Source organism: Alternaria rosae (assembly GCF_020736505.1).
Source record: "Alternaria rosae strain MPI-PUGE-AT-0040 chromosome Unknown BKA58scaffold_2, whole genome shotgun sequence".
In the NCBI taxonomy this organism is placed as follows: Eukaryota; Fungi; Ascomycota; class Dothideomycetes; order Pleosporales; family Pleosporaceae; genus Alternaria; species Alternaria rosae.
Genome location: NW_025763571.1, coordinates 2,828,409 through 2,851,006, shown reverse-complemented (window position 1 = coordinate 2,851,006; position 22,598 = coordinate 2,828,409). Strand labels below are relative to the sequence as shown.

Sequence of the window (22,598 nt, the reverse complement as noted above, 5' to 3'; positions counted from 1 at the left end):
ACCAGCGACGTGTCAGGTGGTTGCACTTAGCGTCTATCACCCGAGTCTCCTAACCATTACTTTGGGGATTTCTTGTGAGATTGACTTTTTTGAAGGATAGAACTTGAACCCGACGCCGGACTTCATGTACATTCCAGTTGTTTCGCACTCTTCACTACAACCAGAGTTTTGCGTCTTCTCCATTTTATATTATGGACTTGAACTCGATGGAACACCTCGACCTAATTTCTGACAAGGCAATAGCCGGTGTCTTCAATCCGGGCGGTCATTACAAAGATCCTCCACTTGCAGAATCAGATCCTACTGTTGGTTACAAACTCAATCATACGATGATGCGCATCAGGAACCCGAAACGCTCTCTACACTTCTACATCGACTTGGTGGGAATGCGGACCATTTGGACCATGAATACTGGACCATTCACTATCTACTACCTTGCCTATCCATCAACGAAGCAGGACCGAGCTGACCTCACAGATTGGGCTGCAAAGACATTTCAAGGGAGTGGCCTCTTACATAGTAGGGGTCTCTTGGAGCTAAAGCATATCCATGGCTCGGAAAAGGCTATTGAAGCCGGTGGCTACGAGATGACCAGCGGCAATCACCCACCAAACTTAGGGTTTGGACACTTGGGTTTTACTGTTCCAGATGTCATGGCTGCAGTGGAGAGATTGAGAACGGCTGGAGTCCGGGTTGTCAAGGAACTTGGGTCTCATGGACGTGTGAGTATCCCTCTGACCGATTGGGAAAGACAACGTGGCGTGGGGGTAGATGAAATGGCCCAAAACTACAAGGAGACGCTGAAGCAAGTTGCTCATGTTGCGGATCCGGTAAGTCATTTACCGTCTTGCTTAAAACTACTAATACACGGATAGGATGGGTATATAATCGAGCTGGTCCCCCAAATGTTTGACTGAGCTTGCATTTCTTGGCAAACTTAGACGGTTGCTTGATAAGGAATGGTTAAGAGACACATAGATTGTTTGTGCAGAGGGATTTTGCTGCCCTCCGTCCGTTTGTTGATCTTCTTGATCGCTTGTGTGCTCAAGATCACGAGTGTTGTCCGGCACTTCGATTGATGCGGCCCACGCCGTTAATGTGGATACCGAACACACAAGGTTCATATAGCGTAGCTCTGGTGTCTCCTAGAGACATGTGCTCACCGTAGTGTAGGAAATTCCCATTATCTACTGGCTCGACAAAATCCATCCCCATGAAGCCCATGGTGTCCGCAAATATGCCAAGTTCCTGGAATGAAGGAAAACCAACAATGCCTTGTACATTTGAAAAAGTCTCTTGGTTAACGAACATCGACCGATTCTTGCATGGTAGGTGTGATGTTGTCGTCGCGGCAGCGGGTGTATCCTCAGTTTCCCCGGGCTGTGTTCGCTCATCATGAAACTGCGCACCGTGAGTGGGGGGTTCCAATCGCTGTATTGCGTTGGATTACATTTGTCGTGCCGTCATTACTATAAAGCGAATGACCTTGTCGCGTATGTCGCGTCAGAAGATCTCGTAGAGTACAGTTTTTCTCACAGTAGCACTGGTAGGGTTTCTGCTTGATGTCTGCTTGAAACATCAATAGCTATCCGAGAATAGCTTCAATGACCATGGACGTCTCCTTAAAGATTTCTGTAGATTTTCAAGGCAACTGGAGCGCAGTGAGCATTTAGAGCATATATATAACGTAGAACCTTCGATTGCATCCAGGGTGGTGTTGAGAAAATATCATTCTATAGCGCTTCCAAGATTGCTGCAGAAGGAGTCCGTGCAGAGGTGATGTAGAACACAGGACACTGTTACTTCATAGAGCATTATCGGTCATACTCGAGTAAGATGTCTGAAGAGCAGGATCAATCTAGTAAGGGAATAGAGAACATAGATATGTGCGTCATAGTGGCTATCGATTCAGCTCTGACTTCTCAGGACGCCTCTCTTGCGGCTGAGTCGTTGCGACTAGGCGTTTTCGCTCTCGATGTTTGATATCGAAATTTGTCGAACAAATGTAAGGGCTTGCCAACCTTTGAACGATTCGGGTTATCGTGGTGGTGAGTATATGCAGTCTGTTTGGAAATCATGTTCAGTCTAACAATTGCATGAGGTTAAGATCGTAGAAAGTAAGGAGCTAAAATTGAGGAGATGTTTCGCTGGGTGGGTGCCTAAGCTGACAGAGCCCTCCTTACTGGTCCCTATGCATGTGCATCACAACCCCTGCGATCAAGGAAAACATGTATGATTGGACGAGGAGTTACGTTAAAAATGTAGTGGCAGGGATTGGTACAGCCTGTCGCAGTGTCTGAAATGGCAATAAAGCCCGCGAGAATGCTCGTTTCTAGTAATTCGTCAGATAAACACTGAGAGGCTGAGAAAACGCGTAAGAAAAAGAAGCAGGCATCAGTTTCGATGACGCTGCATGAATAGTGGGGAGTCAACGCTCTTGCACTGAGCACATTCCAATATGTAGAATGATAGATAATACCTCTATGTCGATTCTTATTGTTATATGTTGTTTTCACTTTGTGGCTACCTCGATCTACCTTAGTAGCTGCTCCAGAACACTGGCTGGAGTAATTTTTGGTGGTGCAAAGTCAAGAATCTCCTGACTCGTTGGTACAGTCGGAAGAGGAGAGTCGAATGTCTCATCTGCTGCTTCCTTCATCATGTCGCTCAGATGTTTCAATTCCGGGGATGCCGCTGCGAACTCATCCAGCATTGAGTTGTCCCTGAAAGCAACGTGTTCAACCTTCGATCCGATACGTTCCTCTACCATCGCCACGATTTGAGCGCCGGTAATACTTTCTGGGCCATTCAGAACGTATTTTGCTTTGTTGTGCCTTGCTGTGTCGTTCTCAAGTATTAGCTTCGCTGCAACCACGCTGACGTCCATGGGTTCAATGGCTCCGACAGGTTTGTCTTTGTTACTCATAAGTCGGAGTGTGTCCTGTTTTCCTTCCCCGTTTTGCACCTTTTTTATCATCTCGGCAGCGGACGACAACCACATCCCGAGAAAGACGTTAGGTTGGAGAGAGGTCCAGTGCAATTTGTCGTAAGCCGAAGACTCGAGCATCTTTTCGATAGCCCAGTGTTGACGTGGATAATATGCTGGACAATCCGGACGTACGTTTGAAGCTGTTGTAGAGATTCGCACAACATACTGCACTCCAGCTTTAAGAGCTGCATAGAAGAAACCTGACTCCTCAGCGAATTGGTTGGGTTGGTTATGCGAGGCGATGAACACCCTTTCCACTCCATGTTCGCGGAGCCATTGAGATGTAATTGTAGGCCAGTTGAGCTCTACAACTTCGACGTTGGATAGCTTCGCGAACTCCTTAGCATTAGAGCTGTTGGCTGAGCGTGTCTGAGCGATGATGCGATGTTCAGAGAAAGTTGAGCTGGCTCGAATGGTGTCTGATAAGAGTTCCACGACCCCACGACCCGTGTTTCCTGTTGCACCAACAATGAGGAAGGACGGCGACATAGCTGGAACGATTGCGTGTATTGAACGATAGATGAGACGAGAGAAGATAGCTTGTTGGAATCTGCATTGTTGCGACTTTCGATGCAACTTTAATATGAAAAGTTCCGAGACCTCAAATGTTCGAGTTGCGCCGCAGTTTGTCCGACTACTACTTTGCTCTTAGGAGCGGAAGCGGAGTGAGAGTAACTACTCAAGCGGCGAAATAGCGCCATCTCTCTGCAAACGGACGGCCGTGCCCGCGGAGCGGGGCGATCTTCCGATATCAGGCCGGACGAACATCTGCTAATCACTGACTACACGATCTCACACGTGCGATACGGCCATCAAAACCTGGTTTGAACGACATTAGGAATGACGACCAAGAACTTCGACCTTCTTGTCATAAACACAAATGATGCGATCAAACTGGGGTCTACATTGTAGCGCGATCGTAGCCAGGGTGATCGAAGTCTCAGGAGTGCTCTCATTCCAATACTGTCGTTGCACGCATTACATCCTATTTTTTTCAACTCGGGCTCGCTCCCGAGCTGCTGCAAGACCGACGGGCGCTGGCAGTCCTCTCTTGATGAAGATTTGAAGAGAAGACTATTGCGGATACACGCATCTGTTTATTGGAGTGATATTCCCTGGGGACGTCGTGGAGAATGGTGCGAAGGTGCAGAGAGATCAATGGTATCGCGAGTCGGAACGTGGTGCCGCTAAAATTCGCCGCGGGAGTCCTGCTGAGGCAGCCCACCAATGTCGGCGGCTGCTACCGCCGATAGCCTCGGAGTGCTTCAACACGTGCAGTCGCGCATCGCAGTCCACGACGCGCTTTGTCTTCGACACGCTCTGACGACCGATGAGAGACATGCAAAGTTCCTGCGAATTCGAGTGCATCCATCTGACAGAGAAGTAGACTTTGGTAGATGTCGACGCAATGCCTCGCGATGGATTACAACTAGCAATGACCATCCGAGCAGGTTGCGTCGCTGGCCGAGCTTACGTACACGGCCCACCATTCTGCATCACATCTTCATGAACACGACGGGAACACCAACATCAACACCAGCATCAATGCCTGCTACCGCAGAAACCATATACACCGGTCGCAGACAACTGGTTCCATACCCATTCACCATCGTTTTACCACGATGAAATTATCGCACAGGCATCGGTACAGGGTTGACGCAACTCTGCCATGTCGAGTTATTCGATTTGGACACCTGTAGGTCTCGTCAGCGTGGCTTCTCATCTTCCCGTTTACACTCACGTTGAAAGCCGTCGCATACGGGTCCCAACTAGGATCTATATGCGGAGCATACTCAATCACATTCAGCATGTAATTCAGCGGCTGCGCGCCGTAGAGTCTGCTAAATAGGGCATATGTAGCATCGAGACCTACGTTGTTAGCTAATGCGCCATCACCGCTATACGAGCTTCTCCGCCAAACGTACCAGACGCCGTTCCTGACGTGGTCCAGATGTTGCCATCCTCGACCCAGCGTGCCTGCGGCACCCACGTAACGTTCGGACCGCGCTCCGTTATCCAAATCCACCCAGACTTGTTCGTCGTCGCTCGCTTGCCGTCCAGAATACCAGAGCGCGCCAGAGTCGCACCGCCGAAGCTCACGCCGACCAGGTACTCGAGGGACGCATATCGCAACTTGACGAAGTCTTCCACGCTAGTGTTGTTCGTCTGCTCTAACGTCACGACACCGAGGCCACCGGGCACGAACAAGATGTCAAGCGCCGGAGCGTTCTTGAAGTTGTGGGTAGCCTCAACGCGAGGCGCGATGACGTGTCCAAAGTCGGTTGGCGGCGCGCTGAAGTCGTCAGGGCCGTAGGGCTGCATACCAGCAGGGACCAGGCCAGTTTCTTCGGCGATGACGGAAAGGGTCATCTTGTTGAAGGCCGAGAGCTGTATCGACCATATCAGCGCTGAGCATCAAGCATATCGAGTGTCCTAGGCTTCATACTACGGTGAGAATTTCCTGGTATGAAGCTATAACCTAGCTCGCATGTATCTCATGTCTCCACCCGTCCCATCTCCTTCGTTCTGATCGTACATGTACACTGACACCATGCCAACACTTCCCAGACTCCCTCGGTAGAGCTGGGGAGGCGGGGCTAAGTAGGTTGCGATAGGCGTGGCTAAGCCCAGTTCAATGTCGTCGTTCGCAGACTGTCGATCGCTACAGGTTGAGCCTTGCTTGGTGTCTGATGAGGATCCTCGTATCCCTTCGCATCCGAAAAGCTCTTCATCATCGGACCGTTGTGTCACTTCCGTTGGCTGGGAGAAGTACCCATGGTGTCCATAAGGATTCCTCCTCAACTTCCTGGACTTCTTTGACGGATCGCTTTCCACTTTGCTTTTAGTCTGCGACGATTGTGCATGCGAGGACTTGGCTGGCGAAAACCATTCTCGAGGTTTCGGTGTAATAGACTTGAGGGGTTCGAGGTACTGTTTCACAAAGGCCTTGAGCGCTGGTGCGTTGGCACAGATGACGCCGATATGAGCCTCAAGAAGTGTCCAATTCCAGACTTCCCAGAGCTGCCAGGAGACATCGTAGGTCTCATAGAATAGGACCCAGGTTGCGTGTGTTCGTAATGCCCCAAATGCGGCAGCCCCATAGGCGGTAGCAAATATTCCCATCAGAGCCACCTTTTGGCGAATCGGAATTTGTGCTTTCCAGTATATGAAGTTTGGCAACAGAGCGGTAATCACGTCCTGCACTGTCGAAACCACACCGGCAGCGACTATGGCAGCGCCCTCGTCGTAGCAATTGAACTTCACACCTTCTGCTATCTTGATGACATCTGACTGCTCCCAGTAAGCAGACATAGGACGACAGACAAAAAACGGACAGACGAAGAAAGCGACAGTGGATAAGGTTTGGACCCCAATTGCAGTCCAGGTGACAATCCGAAAGGCTTTCGAGACACCGCGTGAACCTAGGCGACGAAAGAAGAGTAGAATAGAGACTTTGACAAGCCCTCCAACGAGAATGACAAGCATCTCTATCGCTAATATGAGCTTTCTCTGTATTGTGAATAAGGTGAGATCGACGTCCCATACATGTACCCCCGCTGTGATAGGCGTCTGCCGCTGTAAGGCGTTAGCAGTGACTATTGATTTTCGTATCACACAATCTTACTATATGGTACAAGAGTGGCTAAGGCAATGATGAATGGCTACTAAAGGTGAGTGCGTGTATATCTTAGTTGGAAGTAGGGAGAATACAAGGGCAGCTATCATAAGCCAGTCATCCCAGCCCGGATTTCGCTGTAGATAGAATCGGACCCAAATTCTTGCGAATATAACGAAGAAGGTGATTGGTGACAGGACACCCGCAATTATGGTCGTCACCCTGCCTCTCCCTTCTGGATTAACCAGGTTCGGAGCCGGCCATGAGGCAACGACCGATAGAGGAGGATGTGGACCGCCGGGCATGTGAGCGTAGATGAAACGGGGAAGCGACTCGTTATTTCGTTGATATAGCGAACGGGCATGCCTTACTTTGGAGCCCTGAATATATATTTCGCAGCGCTCTACCTCTCGGCTGCTCATTTTGTCCATTCTGATCTAAGTCTTGTGATGACAGCTGCATCAGGCCGCCACTGGAGACATGAGTCGAGCCAGTGGGTAACGGCATTGCCGACCTCGGCAAAGGTCTGATACAGAGCTGAGTAGCTGGTAGTGTCCTCGCATGCATACATCCCTTGGACGCCGTCAATCTAACGGCGTCGCGTAGTCCTCAATGATGATCCCGCCGAGAACCTGGCTAGGCCTTGGTAAGCTTGCGTAGTAGGTGGCTGGCGCACATTCATGCACTGCATGGTTTTTCCAGCAAATATGAATCTCTTATATATTCGAGACAGTTATAGCACATCGTTCTTTCTGCGAGAGTAGACAGAGACTTCACATCGTGAGGAAGCAGAACGAGAAGGCTTCAATCATTGTGAGAATAGATTCTGATCGATGTGAGCATGCATACCAACCCGACATCGGTATAGCAAGATTGTCAGTCACGGTACGTTTGCCTCATTTGAATGCAAGTCAGAGCACTATGTTCCTTTTCAGCGTCTGTTCAAACACTACTAGGTGAAGCTCATAGAATCAGCTGTCAATGATGACATCGCTTTTAGGTCGATGGCGCAAGCAGCTCGTGCATCTGTCACTTTCCAAATAGGCTTAATGGGTACCGAGTACCGAGGAGGCCACGCAACGGCGAGCGAAATTTAGGCTCTGGCCAGCGTTCATTCGCTGGCATCATCTTAGCGTCCGTTGCCATGCGCCTTCTGCAGGTCTGTGCAGCCACGCGATCGGCAGTTTTTAGCGAATGCAGCTCAATGCCGAGGAGGTCACCCTATTTTGAAGAGCCATTTGTTGTTATTGCCCATTCCATCACCTGCACAAGTGACTGCGTATGTATTTACTGTGTGCACAGCTTAAGCGCGGAATAGTGTCGTGGAGGAAGGCACTCTTGCCATGCTGTACGTCACGGCTGCTGCCGCTGTCACAGCTCCTGCAATCCAAAGTTTGGGACCGCCGTTTCAATCTGTCACCTGCATGAGCCCAGACGAGATACCTTGCGACACAATAGGGCAAACGTACGACGATCCAGGTCAGGAACCTGTTTACGCGTCAAAAACGGGAAGAGCCGGACGCCTGATCTTTCGAAGGGTCGCACTGACGGAACATGTTGGATTCAGAAGTGGAGATCTCCGACGTGGATAGCGGGAGCAAGCTAGCGAAGCACGTAACGCTTGCAAGCGCCACTGAGCGTGCCGAGATAACGGCTATTCACAACCTTGAAAACTGGGTATACGAAGCATGAATCCCAAATGTTCCGCAACACCTGTGACGCAGATGGTCTGAGAGGGAGCTGTCATGACAGAAGATTCTTACTTCAGCATTGAAACGTGTTCTGTTATGCTGGGCTCAGTGCGCGAAGCTCGCGAAGGAAATCCTGATCAAGATCATCTTGTACGCAGCAGTCCTTCCTAGGCTACATGTTATCAGAAGAAGTGTTGTGCAAACAGTGTTGCGATACATTTCACGTCTCCAGTTGCGCTTGGCTATGGACGTGATAGGGAATTAGTAGCGAAAAATTTGACGATGACTCGCTAATTTCTCCAAGCGTTGCAAGCGGGCCCAAAAGCGGAGGGAAACGTGAAATAGGGCCGATCCATGGCTAATTAGAAGTAGCAATAGGTTGCAGGGTAAAGCGAGAAGGCCTCGACCTTTTCCGCGTATAACTTGGGAATACTTGATCCGAGTCGAAGAATTCATTGAGATCACGAAACGCGACATCTCGCGAAAGACTGTGAGTAATCTGTAGGAGCGCCATCGTTCCACAAAACGATAGCCAGTCTACGGGATTGCAAAATGAGCAGCGTGGCATGACGGGCGTTGAGCGTGATCGCTTCAAGCCGCACAAAGCTGCCCCACGCTGGGAGAGACCCATTGACAAAGCAGTATCCTAAGCGATTTTTAGTGTTAGGATCAGGGTTAGGGTTCTAACACGTTGTCATTCGAGACTGTAAGAACTGCACGAGCGCTGGTGCCGTGCGACTTAGCATTGTCAGCATCGACGCTTTGAGACATGACGCGAGCGAGTGAATGATGCGAACCTGTCTTGGCGGTAATGAAGATTAATGCTGGGCTGGAGTGATGATATTGCGTAACGTCCAGCGCGCATCTCAATCCGAGCTTTGATACAGTGAACTACAGCAACGGCATCCTGAACATTCCAATACGGCGACGCTCTACTGCTGTCATAACAGAGATTATTGACAATTGCGCATTGCGATTTGAGGTCCCCAGTGTGTGATGTCATGGTTGCAGCATGATGCGCTGCATGGCAGCCGACGCTGCCAACAATAAATATCCGTTTGGTAGGGCAACAAGATGCGACAACAAGATAGTTTTCGCCATAGTGAGTGGGATGCGAAGGAGTTATGAGGAGTGCGATTCGTGTGTTTGATGGGGAATGGGCGAATGCGACAACGGTACGACCCTTCCCCAAGTTCGATGCATACATCATGCGCTCTGCTTCGTCTTCTTTCCAGTCTGCGTCTTAATCTCTCCCTCTTCGTTCCGCTGCAGGAGCGCCAGAGCCTCTTGAAGCAACCTCTTTTCACCGAGCCTAACCGTGATAGCCATACGACGGCGCTCAGCCAGGTCGTCACCCTTGAGAAGCGTCTCGTCTTCCTCCACGCTCGTAGAATATGTCGCAAGCTTTGCGATCAAGGCCTTTTCCACGATCGTTTGGTAGTCGTCAATGCGTTTCCGCTTCTCCGAGAATAGCTCTGGCTTCTGCTTCTTGATGCCTTTGAAAACAGCCTTCACTTGCTCTTCCAGCTCCGGGGATACTTCGCGCAGCTGAGCCGAATACGTGAGCTGCCCTTCCGAGTCTGGATCGCCGGAGTCGCGCTCGATGATGAAGTACTCTTCGAACTTTTCGTTCTCTTCAAGCTTTGCCTGGGTCACTGTCAGCTCATGCGCCCGTCGGAAGTGTGACAGTCATGATCATACTTCAACCTTGCTAACGACCTCTTCTGGCACTGTGAGCTGTTCAATGAGCACTGCGCGAACGAGGCTCCAAGATAGCTCCGCTACATCGTAACGGGCATGTTCAGGTGTTACGTAGCCGTAGCGGCGTAGTAGCTCGGACGTTGGTAATGGACCGTAGTAGTTGAGAACTTCCGACCCAGCTGGCAGAGTTGATCGAAGAGACGTAACTTCGAGACTGTCGCCATGATTGACATGTGCCTGTCGGGGGCTGTTAGCACAGTGAAGTGTGCGTCCTCGCTGCCATGCGACTCACATTGAAGTCGGCATTCGCATTCAGTATATCTGCCATGGGTACCATTCCAAGAGGAGTGGTGCCGTCACGATCTTCGACCCATCCGTCTTCTTCGTTGTCGGACTCCTCGTCTTTGTTATCCAGGTCGAAAGCGTAAGACATAATTATGCTGCCCATGCGGTGCGCAAGATCAAGAAGTTCTTCACTACTTGACCTTGGAGCGCCTTCCGTGTAAAAGATCGCGGGGTTCTGCTCAATGACAGGAACAACGCGCGATCGTAGCATATCATCACTTTGCTGCTTTCCGACTTTCTCGGCTGTTAGACATGTTCCCTCAAGCTCTTTGAGTTCCGCCTCGGACCAAAAGATGGGTGTATCAAACGTGTGTGGTAGTACGTCCAGATATGGTTTCCAGTGTGATGCATCGCCCTGTAGATGCTCATACATCATGACCAATATAAGGGACGTCCACGAGTCGAGGGGTTCTTTCTCATCGTCGCCTTCACCACCAACAAACGCGTCAAAGACTTCTGGCAGTTTACCAGGGAGTTCGGAAGTCTCCACGCTGATGATCAGGTCTCTAGGGATGCTGAAAAGCGTCGTGTCCTGGGGTATATCTTGCTTCGCGACTGTGCATCATCAGTACACATGATTCCAGGTATTTCTGGTGTTTGGAGATCGTACTAATCCCTCGGCCTGCGTCCTTGTCTCTCAAATCTTGAATCTCCAGCAGGTCGTCTCGAAAGACACCGCCGCCGGCCTTGAACCACGCCAAAAAGCGATCGGTAGCTCCTTTGAACTCATCATCAGCTTGTGCGCGCGACATACCGACTTGGAAAATTAGTCTTAGTATCACGACTTAGTGTTATGGGCGACGTTGCAGGGCTTGCGCGCCTCTGTTCGCGTGGACGGTAGTCGCGTTGGCGCAATTGGTGGGTGCAGAATCAGACGCGACTAACGTGATATCGGAGATGATGATAACTCCGGACACCGAGCGCGTCACCGCCCAAACACACTTCGTCATTGCACCACACCAACACCCATCAAGGCATGCATTCATCTACAGAAATCGTACAGATCATGTGATACTCAATAGTCTAGTCGCACGAAGCAAATGCGCCTTCGCCGCCACGCATCATCATCAACACCCTCCCCGTGTTGCTGTGCCACTGTCAATGCGCAAGGCTGCCCGTTGTATCACGTGCGCTGTCGTTATTGGCGCACGATCAACGACATCTGGATGCAGACTTGCCAATAAGCAAGCTGATCTCGCTTAGTTCTTGTTGATTGCACATTACAGATTACTACCCGGGACGTGTCACTATGCACGGATCTTACTACTGTCTGTGATCTGCAATCGATAAGAACCAAGCCAGATTGGCTTCTTGGCAAGTCTGCAACGATGGCCGTGACACCTTCACCCCGGACACGAGCACCGTACAAGACAAGTGCAAGACCTTGGTTTAAGCGTCCGCTGGACCTCTCAATCACCAGCCCAAGATGTGGGTGCAAGGCGTTTGCAATCTACTCGACACGCTATCGAAGCCTCCATGGACGAAGCCACTGAACTGGGACCTCCACATCACAATCGACGGCGAAGGACGCATCCCATTCCACTTATACGTCAAATATGAAAATGCTCCACCCTGTACCTCATCCCAAGCCGCCCTGTCATCACGCTTCAGCCAGCTTTCCACAGAGCTTCAACTGCGCGTCTTGGACTTCTGTTCTGTCCCTACGCTTTATCAGATGATGCACACACCCATGCTTCGCATCGAAGCTGCAAAAAGATTTTGGTCAGAACCGGATACATACTATCTCATCGAAGCCCACTGGCTCTTTGGAGGTGGGCACCCAGGCTATACATGCTACGACCCGTCCTTCATGGCTTGCGTGCAAAATGTGGAGATCGAGTACGACTTGTATTCTGATTGCAAGCTAGCTCCTATTCCAGACGATGTATTAGAGCTTAATTACGACAAGGCCCGAGAGTTTTGGAGGACCTTTCGAAGGAGATTTCCTCGCGCAAAAAGGGTTGTTGTCAACAAGAATTGGGAATCGCTGAGCATTCGATATCAAAACGATGAGCCTATTGCCTGTTCTCTAAAGGTACTTGTCGAGACATGCCCAATTGACCTCGAGATTTCGGCTTTCGTACTAGTGGAGGTAGGCCGTGGTGGCGGAGAGCGGACTGCGCCTCCTGTTGCAAAGAATTGCCACAGAGTGCTCTATCGTCTCGCAGATAACGGCGAATGGAGAAAAATCACTACATCTGGTTTCCAACGCAAAACCGTTCTCATGCCTCTTAAAAGATTTTATGGGCCAGTTGGTGAATTCAACGGACTCTTGCATGAACAACAGAGGATCCAATTGCAACTAACAGGCCTCGGGGCTGTCGCAATCGAAGCTTTAGATCGACATTATTTCGGCAACGAGAATCCTGAGCCATTTTATTGTCCTATGTTTGGATGCGATGTCTACATCGAAGAAGCTGGACAGTGGACGCAGCATGCCGCAGAGACACATAGGGTTGACATGTTCATAGCACAACCTGAGATTCTACCCCGCGCATTACAACATGACTTCGAAGAACGCAAGAACAACCTAACAAAAGAGGTGGAAGCAAGAAGAAAGAAGCTTGGGAAGATCTTTAACGATTGGAATGAGGAAGGGGGTGAGAAGAGACGGGAGCTAGAGCGGGGTTGGATTCATCAGTTGGAAAACGACGAGGCATGGAACACAGGGGTAAAGGGGGCAGACAGTGGGCTCTGGGAACAGTTCAACAATATGATGGACCCAACGTGGTGTGGATACTAAACAAAGCCCGGATAGTATATATCAGAGCTATAGTTCTGCTTTTTAAAATAGACTCAAAATCACGTAAATAGACCTCGTACGAGAAAAGTTATTATCTATGAGTGTTTTCCGCCTCGTACCGTTCGCATATCACACCAGCAGCGAAGCAGTTTGTACAGCCTAGGATAACTGGGCATGTTGGATCTGATAAGTGTCTCGACAAGTGCGCACGTCGGTAAGGAAGTGCAAACGGACATCCATGCGAAGAGGGGTCATACATCGTTTTGCGCCTCACGTCGAGCCTCCGAAGTCGCTGCCACGCATGAAGTCACCAAACTGCATCACACAATATACACGTTCATCGCGAGACATTCAGAAAGGAGTGCATGAATCGACTTTATTCAGTAATCAGTAGAATTATACGACTTTACCGCCGACAACAGCCCGGATCTGATCATGTTGATCTAGCTTGTCCGCAACGCTCACAGGTAATGACGATCAAGCCATCGGCCGGCTCGAGTGATTGGACAATCGTCCACAAGTCCCTAAGAGTCCCCCCGGTTCCGGTACGTTGTCTACTCCGCCGCAGACCACCCAAAAAGACATGCTCTTTTCTGCGACATGTAGTAGAGAAACTAGAGCTGCTCGAGGTACTGAAGCTATCAGATCGAGCACTTGCCGCCCGAACATGTATGTTACTAGCCTCCATTGCAAGGCTACCAGGTCCAATTGTTATTGTCTGTCTTGGGGATCCCAGCATTCTTGCGATTCTTCATGGTCTTACTACTCTCACTGGTCTTAAAGACCCTGCAAGCCTTACGTGTCCTTCAACGCCTTCGGGTCTTGCAGCTTGCGGTGTATCTGCTTGGTTGCTACGTTCATCTCCGTCTCTTCTGCCGAGCAGTCGCGCAATCGTATCCCTCACTGCCGTACCCAATCTTCGCCGACGCTGCGGCCATGGAGATTCTACTGCCTCGCTTGGGTGATAGATGAAATGAACACGATCCGTGCGCACAGTCTCAGAAGCTGCGATACGGCTAATTTCAGGTATGTCCGCGGACAGGGTATCTTCGACAAAGCTATACGGATCCTCGAATGGCCTTGAAGCCCAATCCGCTTCGCGATTCTCCCCAGTTGGCTCCTGCATTGTAAGAATGATCTCCAGAAGAACACTCGCCGGGATATCTCGGATAGTGCTGAACCAACGGGTACGGCAGAGCGGACGCTTGTTGCTCCACGCCTTGCAACCTTCGAGCAATTTGCGCAAGCGCGGTCATCGCTCCGTAGTCAATAGGCTTGAAATTCGGCGCAGTAGAGCGCCTCGAATGTTTGTGCGTTTGGCGCAGGCTGCGGTGGCTGTCTTGAGTGTTGCATAGCTTTTGCTGCTCCATACCAGGTTGATACTGACAGCAGAAGTTACAGAAACGTATATGTCGCCCTCGGTGAAGCGCAGTCTCATTCGACAGGCTCAAACTATCGTGAGTCGTAGTGTCGTAGAGTTATTGCAGAAAGCTTTGGAATATGTCAACCAAGTCCGAAACAGCTGTATCACGGAGCATCTATTTCCGAATGTCGAACGAATAGCGTCCAATTCCGCAAGTCCGTCACGCGCAAGCTGTCCCACCAATGCCTTCCAATACGCGCCATAGACTCGGTATTAGATTTCGTTCTTATCTACTTATTTTCCTCGGGCATTATATCAGCCCCGCCAACAGTCCGCTTTACCAGACATGGCCCTTGTCTTGCTGAACAAGCTTCACATTGATGTTCCGCCACATCAACACTCCGAAAACCCCGAATATCCAAATACCGGCACTCACGAGTAGAAGTCGAGACATCGCGTCTTCATATGCATGCTGAATCGCAATGCGCGTCAGCGAACCGATCGGATAAGACAGCTGCTTGGTCATGTCGCCAAAAATCTTGTGAAGATCTGATAACGTCTCTTCGGGCAGGTATTGCCGCAGTCGGTTAGGAAGTGTGTCCGACCAAATTGAGGTGGCCAGAGTCAGACCAATAGCACCGCCGATGTTGCCGAAGATGCTGACGATGGCGAGCATTGCAGCGACGTGCTCGCGCGACCCTGCGGCGAGGATAGCGATCTCATCAGTGACGACGAGAACGCCCTGCGATATGGCGACCAAGAGGGAGCACATCACGATGTAGCTGATGTTTCCAGGAGCGAGAAAGAAGATCATGAGACCCTGGCCCAACATGCTGAGCGGGATACCGACGACGAGCGACATACGCTTGAAGCGACCGGTTCGATGAATTAAGTAGCCAGCGAAGACGGCGCATACTACGCTGACCACGGTATATGTCTGCGCGACATAGCTTGCCTCTTCCACGCCGAGACCTTGCACTACCTGTAGGTAAGAGCCGAAATAACTGTTCCATACGGCAAAGCTTCCGAAAAGACATGTGCATAGTAGACATGCGCCCAAGACGGTTCGATCCAAGATCAAGTTGTATGGAAGGAGAGGGATTGTCGCAAAATCCCTTTCCCACAATACGAATGCGAAAATGAAGCAGAGGCCAAGTACGAGCATGCCGACTATGATCGATAATGACCAACCTTGCCCCGCCAGCGTGTGAAGATTAAACGGCAGCAGGCAAAGAGTAACGCCCACCGAGACTAAGCACAAGCCGAGCGCATCAAACTCGCGGCTGTAGTGTATCACAGACTGCAACACATCGCGGCCGCTCTTGCGCTCGCGCACAATTTCCATTCTCTTCGCTTTCTTATAGGTCCACATCAGCAGCCCAAAGAACGGCAGCGTCACAAGCGGAAGAAGCGCACCAAACATACCAAACGCCCACCTCCATCCCAAGCCACGAAGGTACCCTTGCGCCAGAGGCCCAGCAACCCATCCTGTGATCAGACCAGTCGAGTTCATAAGCGCCTGCATCAGCGCCCTGGTCTCCAATTTCGTCGTATCAGCAATGAACACCGACAGTATATACTGCACCCCGTTGTTTCCCACGATATGAAAGATCATAGCCGCAGCGTACATTCCCACGCCCTCGCATACCGTCATCGTGAGCAACCCCAGCGTCCCGAGACACACGCAAAGAATGAAACCATGCGGTCGCCCGAAGACATCGATGATCTTTGCGATTGTCAGGTTGGTGACGCCGCCAACGACGTTGCTAAGGATGCTGACGGTGGGCGTGAGCGAATGCATGGAGAAGGCCGATGTGACGTATGGTATGAGCGCTGCTGTGGTGCCGGCGAGCAGCGTTTCGACGAAGTAGATAAGCCAGATCATTATGTAGGCTGTTGTGAGGGAGTGCCCTGTCCATTCTTCTGTTGTAGCTTCAATGGCGAGAACGCCTGGTTGGGTTGCGGTGAAGGAGACGTCATGATTGGCTGGTGGGTCTTCCTGATGTTGAAAGTGGGTGTCGTCGATACTGGATCTAGCAGACCTGGCAAAGATGGATGTTGGAGAAGATGGGGAGAGAAGAGGCTCTTCGATCGACGCGCGGGAAGGATGCATGTTGCAAAGTTGCGGTCATAGGAGAGTCGGGTGCTTGTATCGGCGGCAGTAAAGTCGACCGTGTAGAGACAGCTCCGTGGCTGACTACACCCACAGCTCAACTGGTTGGGGTCAGAGCGCACATGCGAGTGAGCAAGCCACGATCTCTTGTGCTAAGCTGACTTGACACCTTCACCGAGTAGACGTCACACCACGAGCATGACATGCAGGTGGCACAAGCGGCTGGGCGAAGAGCATATTTGCGATCATTATGGCCCGAAACCCTGAACCTTGCTGATGCGCAAGAGTGGGGGTACAAGATGCACAGCTGACATGCATTTGGGGGCTGCATTGTACTGCTGAAAACTGTTGCATGGATCTGCTCACCAATGTCATAGCGCTGGGCGGTGAGTGCATCCGCGTCTTTCTGGCATTGATGCTGCATTCCAAGGTGACACTGCACGCAATCGAATAAGGTAAAGAGTCAAATCACACGTGCAATAGCTACCATACTCCACCACAATCATCTCAGAACGCTCAGCCTCGCCTGGTTCAACAAGCAGCAACATCAACCAATTGCGCATATCTTGTAAACTCCTCATCACGTGCAAGCATGTCCCGCTCCTCGGGGAACGTCCCCAACACCAACTCCACGCCACCATTGGCCTTCAGTGGGAAAACCACTAGGAACCTAAAGCGCCCACTGCCGCGTTCCAGCTGCGGTCTCATGGTCTCCGGCGAACCTCCGTTGGCGAAGTAGGTATCACCAAAGCTGATTTCGTTCATCTGGAAGAGGATCATGTTCGAGATCATGGCGTGCATGTGGTCAAGACCCATGTTGGCTGTGGAGAACCTGCTGTGATCTGGCAGTGACTGCAAGAGGGTGAAAGCGTCGTGTATCAGTGCCGGTGTCATGCGCGCAGCAGACGCGCGTAGCATCTGCGCGATACTTGCAATGCTCGTGGTGGAGGCGCAAAGTTCTTCTACTGGCATGCTCGTTCGGTTGAGCGTGAGCAGACTGCCCATGTACGAGTCGGGTAAGAGGGAGGAGAAGTATGGTCGTCCGTCCGTTGGCAACTCGAGAATGGAGCAGTCGTCGGGGCTGAACTGTCGACCATCGGCCTTGGCTACAGCGTAGCGAGCTCGTAATGCGGAGCGCCAGAAGAAGGCTTGTACCATATCGCTAATGGACGTAGTGATGCCGTTAGCAGCCGGATCGCTTGTGACGTCCGCTTTGAGCAGCTCGACCTTCTCGGGTGGGATCAGGAACAGGGTAGTATCCATCTTCCTCTCTGCAGCCGTCAAAGGCCATATCGAGTGCAGCGGGTATTGTGGTGGTCGGCCCAGAGGCCCTGCTGGCCTGGAGGCATGCCTCGCAATGACATCGTCCGGGGGAAGAAATGGAAGTAAGCCCCAGACATCAGGGTCGATCTCATCTACTGAACGCGCATGTCCCTCCAGATCGTGCAGTACTTCGGGAAGGCTGTGATTGAAGCTCTCCGCATCGTACCACGCACACGTTGCTGACGAGTCCCCTTGCAGGTACCTGCAGTTCTCGGCCCATGCCTTAATTGCGATGATCGCACCTACGCCATCAAGACAGCAGTGGTTGAGGTCAATAGCGAGGATGCAACCGCCTTTGATGAAGTTGGCTTGCGCGACAAAAATGTCTGCGGGTAGCTGCGGGAAGGTATCTTGTCGCAGGACCAACTCATCCTTGAAGGCTGAAGGCACGAACCCACCTTCTCGTAGGGTCTCGAATGTCGGAAGCACATCAGATAGATCCTTGTACACAAGCCGGTCGCGAGCCGGTTGGCCAAAGGGTGGCACGGAAACGATGAGGTCGCCATTCGCATATGCAATCTCGTCTTTGGACGATCGGATCATCTTGCCACCAAGAGCAGGAATGAGCTCGAAGGTTCGATTGAGTCCTGCTTGCATGTTTGCAAACGTCTCTTGGAAGGTTGCGTCTCCTTTTAGAGGAAAGTAAAACACTAGGCCCATGTAGTGATTTGGATTGACGTAGTCGAAAGGATTCAGCCGGAAGGACTGCCACGCTCTTCGCTGAGCGACCATGCGCTGCAGTTTTGATTCTTGATCGTCATCTGACCTGGCAACATTCTTCGTTCCAGCGATCATTGGCTCTAGAGCGGCGGTGAAATTGGCCAGGGTTGGATTGGCGTAGAGATGACGGGGCGCAAGTTTGTTCAGCCCCGTGATAGCTGTTCGAATGGCATTAACGGCCGCAGACACTCCCAATGAATCTAGACCGAGAGCGAACAGGTCATCGTCTGGAGTGGCATTGGAGATGGCTGGAAGAGAGGATGTGAGTATCTCTCGGACTGACTGCTGCAACGTTGATGTGGAGCTACTATCAACTATGAAAGACCTCTCTTCGTTCTGGAAATTGTAAAACCGCTCGACGTAGTCGTTATATAACGCCATTGTTGCTTTCCTCTTGACGGTCCCTTTATCTGTCCGGACGAAGGGTTTAGCTGGTTGCGCGAAAATGACGTAGTCGCGTGTCAAATTGACTGTGTGTCGAGCTGCCGACATACTCGTTTCAATCGTAGCCCAGATACTGTCCATGATTTCATCGCTCTTGGCCGCAGTATCCTTCAACTCAATGAGAAGGCTTGCCTGGCGCTTGTGGCTCCCTACAACAAGACAGCCTTCAATCGCGGGGTGTGTTCCAACCAGTGCCTCGAACTCCAATGGTAAGATCTTGTAGCCATTGGACAGAACGATTAGATCGTCATTGCGTCCTGTAAAGGCCCAAAGATTGGGTTTGGTAGGGTGCTGCTTGTAGAGGTCTTTGAAGTTGATAGATGTCTGGTCTGGGAATGTATGGAAGATGCCTTGAAACAACGACGAATGTTCGTTGCGGTGCACCCAATGCTCGTAGATACCAGGCTCTACTTCCTTGAACTCGAATCCGGAGTACGGATGGAAGGCGAACCAGAACCAGTCCTCCCTGTCAACGACCAGGTTGCCGATGAAGAGACCCTCCGTCGTTCCCGTCAAGTTGAGCACTCTGATGACGTCGTTAACTTTGCCAGCACTGATTGGACTGACTGGGCCACCGGAAGCGCAGATGAACTTAGATGCATGGAGCTTGGCCAGCACATCAGGCGTATCTCCAAGCTCATCGACGAGTGATGGTACCATACTCCAGATGTCTATCTTCGCGCTATCTGCGAGGTTATCTACCAGCGACATGTTGGGTATAACGTTTGTCGGCCCCATGACAACCTGCAGACCGAAGAATATGGGCATCAGTATGTTCATGATGATGCCAGCGCCGTGACACATGGGAAAGGAAGAGTAAATCCGGTCTCCTTCCTTCCAGTCCGACGTCCACGGTACCATTCCCTCATCACCGTCAACAGGTGGAAGTAGGCGAATCGCATCCATCGTCCCAATCAGACTGTGAGACCATGGAATAGGTTTTGGCACACCCGTCGAACCCGATGTGTGAAGATAACAGAAGGGATCTGAGGCCGCCGCATCAAACGACTTGTTGTAGGGAAAGGGCTTGGTGTCATCGGCATCCAAGAGGTCATCCAAAACTGGTAACTCCAACAACTTCATCGAACGTCTCTCCAGGAAGTTCTTCACCAGAGGTACTGCCTGCACTTCGCCTGCTTTGGCCCAGATCTCGCAGTCAGTTGCTTCAAGCACGGCCAAGGCGCCTTCAACACTGTTTTTGGGCGAAAGATTGAGTGCGGCGTAGCCCACCTTGACGCACGCGTATGTAAGGAGGACATGTCGGAGGTCGTGTGGCCCGATATAGCCTACTGGCCGAACCGATGTCGACTCGCCAATCTGGCCGTGAAGCCACCAGGCTGTCTTGTCTACGGCATTCGCAAACGCACGCGCCGATATATCTCGGAATGTCAGACCTGCACCAAAAGGTTTTGCGATGGAAAAGACGACACGGTTGGGATAAGTTTTCGCGACTTGGTCCATGATCTGAGGTATAAGACGGCGGCCATAGGCCGGCTCTTCTTCGGTGCTGTTTCTATATGATGCCTCCGAGGACTTCATCTTTGGTGAAGAGCGTGGTGGAGAACGTGGCGGCGATTGTGCGAAAGACGTCGGTGGAGTCGACGCGCCACTAACCATTGACATCGCGCTCGGTGATGAATATCCGCTCTTTGTGCCATTAAACAGGCTGCGAGCCTGCAGATAGCTGGTATTTGCCTCATTGATCCATGGCATATCCGCTTGTTGCAGTTTCCTCTCTTTGAAGTAGCTTGGCCGACCATTCTCGTATATCAGCTCGAGCCGCTGGTCCTTTTCGAACTCGCCCTTGGGAGCGCTCACCCATTCTCCATCGGCTAGCATGGCTACGCTGCAGTGCCATGGTGTGGTGTAGCCTGTTTTGGTGTTAAGGAGGCTTATCGAAATCTTGTGGTCGCCTATCGATTCGTGTATCGACAACCTCAGATGGTTTGGGAAGGCTGCCTTGACAGCTCCCGCATAAGCCTGTACGTGGTGTCAGTGTCTCATAGCTCAGCAACACAGAACAAGGGTATTTGGACTTACGTATCCTCTGTACAGCATCTGCTTGGCGAGATACTTGACGTCCCTCTTGTATTGATTGCTACCGCGGTTCTCTCCAAGTACGAATATGTGTTTCAGATCAGACTCGAGAAACTTGCGGTAGCCGAGATAAGTGAGTCTCGTATCCGCATTCTCTTTGATCTCTTTGTCGATATCGATATCCGGCCTTCCGTGCTTGTTCAAAAGCAGTCGCCTGAAGTTGGTACAATTGGCGACATAGGTGATCTCTCGCAACTTGTCTGGGAGTGGAAGGTCTAGTATATCCTTCAGGCGAGAGAAGGCAACGTACGTGAACTTCTTCTCCACTGCCATCTGCCGCAAAGCCTCGCCATAGATCCATGTTTCGCGGTCGGATATTGATAACAAGTCTTGATTGACGTGTCAGTGGAGGTTGTTCGTACCGGGAATAGATACACATACCGTTGTAAGTGATACCATCGGATATGATGGTGACTCTTGCTCCGGGCTTGTACACATCCTTGATCCTTGCGCACATGTGGTTCAGCCGCTGAAGCGCTAGCTCTTCAGCCTTATCCGGAAGGGAGCCAAGCACCTTGTGAACCTTGTTGGCCGACTTGAAAGGGAAGGCCGGCAAGCATGCTTCAACACGCTCACCCGCCAGAACGAATCGGTCGATTACGGACAGGAAGTTCGCGGTTCCTGCCGCTAGGCGCTCTTTCGAATCATCGAACTTGTTGAGGGCATGTTCGTGAATGATATCTAAGATCTTGGTCGACATAAGTCTTACGTCGGAAGACGATCCATGAATCGACGGGTCTGTGGGTTGGAGCGAGATGCCAAGGCCGTTGGAGCTGTTGCCAGTCAAGCCATTGAGGCGTATCGTCATGTCCACCATAGTTAGTGAGACATCAAAACACTTGTGGTCTGTGAAGGTGAGCAAAGGCTGCCCTCGGGTTCTGGAATCGCTCATATAAAGACCCTGGGATGAGACAGTGGTCAGGGTTGCGTTGGGTAAGCAGGTAAGATGGGGGATTGCCACACGAGCCTTCAGGCCTAACGAAGGCTGACGGAAGCCACGATGGCAGTGTTGTGTCGGCAACGGCTCGCAAATACAGTCCGAGCTCCGGCATTGCAGGGGCGGCTGAGGTAATATGAGGTTATTCGAGGCGAGCGGACATTCACCGGGTTGCATATTCTCAGGCAGCATACAGTCAGCACGTCGTGCGAGTCATGGCAATCATGAACAGCGTTGGTATGATGGAATGCCCTGCCGTTGACGCGATTGTGTTCACGACGCTAGCTGGAGGTGGAGGGTCTACGATTAGTGTGCATGTTTAATCCGGCCAAGTTGTGTCGTTGAAGACAGTCAATCTGACAGACGACACGCCCAATCCCACGATCGACAAGCTGGATGAAGGCCAGAGTGCGTGGCAGTCGAAGACGCGGGTCAGTTGGTGTGTGATGGCGCGTTGGCCCTGCCTACCCAGGTGAGGTTCGAAGAGGGGTGCCAAGCAGCAAGTGTCTTTTTTGG

The 22,598-nt window shown here is 51.2% G+C and overlaps 7 protein-coding genes across 7 annotated transcripts; 2 read left to right on the top strand and 5 right to left on the bottom strand.

The window, feature by feature from the left end:
* Positions 1-206: 206 nt before the first annotated feature.
* BKA58DRAFT_308140 (putative lactoylglutathione lyase) lies at positions 207-917 on the top strand (the record flags this gene model as incomplete). Its single annotated transcript, XM_046167189.1, has 2 exons — positions 207-830; positions 876-917. The coding sequence occupies 2 exons, from the start codon at positions 207-209 to the stop codon at positions 915-917; spliced, it is 666 nt and encodes a 221-aa protein (XP_046029359.1).
* Positions 918-2,175: 1,258 nt separating this feature from the next.
* BKA58DRAFT_418037 (uncharacterized protein) lies at positions 2,176-3,709 on the bottom strand. Its single transcript, XM_046172659.1, has 2 exons — positions 2,480-3,709; positions 2,176-2,332 (listed from the first exon to the last, which is right to left on the bottom strand). Exon 1 carries the CDS (start codon positions 3,476-3,478, stop codon positions 2,534-2,536), a length of 945 nt encoding a protein of 314 aa, XP_046029358.1. The 5' UTR covers positions 3,479-3,709; the 3' UTR covers positions 2,176-2,332; positions 2,480-2,533.
* A 908-nt stretch (positions 3,710-4,617) lies between these two features.
* On the bottom strand, positions 4,618-5,395 carry BKA58DRAFT_309608 (class I glutamine amidotransferase-like protein; the record flags this gene model as incomplete). Its single annotated transcript, XM_046167255.1, has 3 exons — positions 4,618-4,683; positions 4,731-4,858; positions 4,915-5,395. Coding segments are annotated over 3 exons (675 nt in total), but the record flags the coding sequence as incomplete, so codon positions are not given.
* A 66-nt stretch (positions 5,396-5,461) lies between these two features.
* Positions 5,462-6,910, bottom strand: BKA58DRAFT_309324 (uncharacterized protein; the record flags this gene model as incomplete). The annotated part of the gene is made up of 2 exons (XM_046167236.1): positions 5,462-6,546; positions 6,625-6,910. 2 exons carry the CDS (start codon positions 6,908-6,910, stop codon positions 5,462-5,464), a joined length of 1,371 nt encoding a protein of 456 aa, XP_046029356.1.
* Positions 6,911-9,214: 2,304 nt separating this feature from the next.
* BKA58DRAFT_97126 (SET domain-containing protein RMS1) lies at positions 9,215-11,241 on the bottom strand. The gene is made up of 4 exons (XM_046176308.1): positions 10,953-11,241; positions 10,290-10,897; positions 9,998-10,234; positions 9,215-9,943 (listed from the first exon to the last, which is right to left on the bottom strand). Exons 1-4 carry the CDS (start codon positions 11,092-11,094, stop codon positions 9,503-9,505), a joined length of 1,428 nt encoding a protein of 475 aa, XP_046029355.1. The 5' UTR covers positions 11,095-11,241; the 3' UTR covers positions 9,215-9,502.
* A 527-nt stretch (positions 11,242-11,768) lies between these two features.
* On the top strand, positions 11,769-13,085 carry BKA58DRAFT_398568 (uncharacterized protein; the record flags this gene model as incomplete). The annotated part of the gene is made up of 1 exon (XM_046171495.1): positions 11,769-13,085. The coding sequence occupies one exon, from the start codon at positions 11,769-11,771 to the stop codon at positions 13,083-13,085; it is 1,317 nt and encodes a 438-aa protein (XP_046029354.1).
* Positions 13,086-13,639: 554 nt separating this feature from the next.
* On the bottom strand, positions 13,640-21,962 carry BKA58DRAFT_418033 (transferase family protein; the record flags this gene model as incomplete). The annotated part of the gene is made up of 8 exons (XM_046172658.1): positions 13,640-13,678; positions 13,885-14,312; positions 14,473-14,537; positions 14,790-16,481; positions 16,684-16,997; positions 17,114-21,028; positions 21,089-21,474; positions 21,527-21,962. The coding sequence occupies 8 exons, from the start codon at positions 21,960-21,962 to the stop codon at positions 13,640-13,642; spliced, it is 7,275 nt and encodes a 2,424-aa protein (XP_046029353.1).
* Positions 21,963-22,598: the final 636 nt, after the last annotated feature.

Bases quoted from the DNA above. Each gene is read 5' to 3' on its own strand.
- BKA58DRAFT_97126 (XM_046176308.1), bottom strand. From the start codon at position 11,094: ATGTCGCGCGCACAAGCTGATGATGAGTTCAAAGGAGCTACCGATCGC. The intron at 10,235-10,289 runs GTGAGTCGCATG...AGCCCCCGACAG, and splicing joins ATGCGAATGCCGACTTCAAT to GCACATGTCAATCATGGCGA. The intron at 9,944-9,997 runs GTATGATCATGA...ACAGTGACCCAG, and splicing joins AGGTCGTTAGCAAGGTTGAA to GCAAAGCTTGAAGAGAACGA.
- BKA58DRAFT_418037 (XM_046172659.1), bottom strand. From the start codon at position 3,478: ATGTCGCCGTCCTTCCTCATTGTTGGTGCAACAGGAAACACGGGTCGT.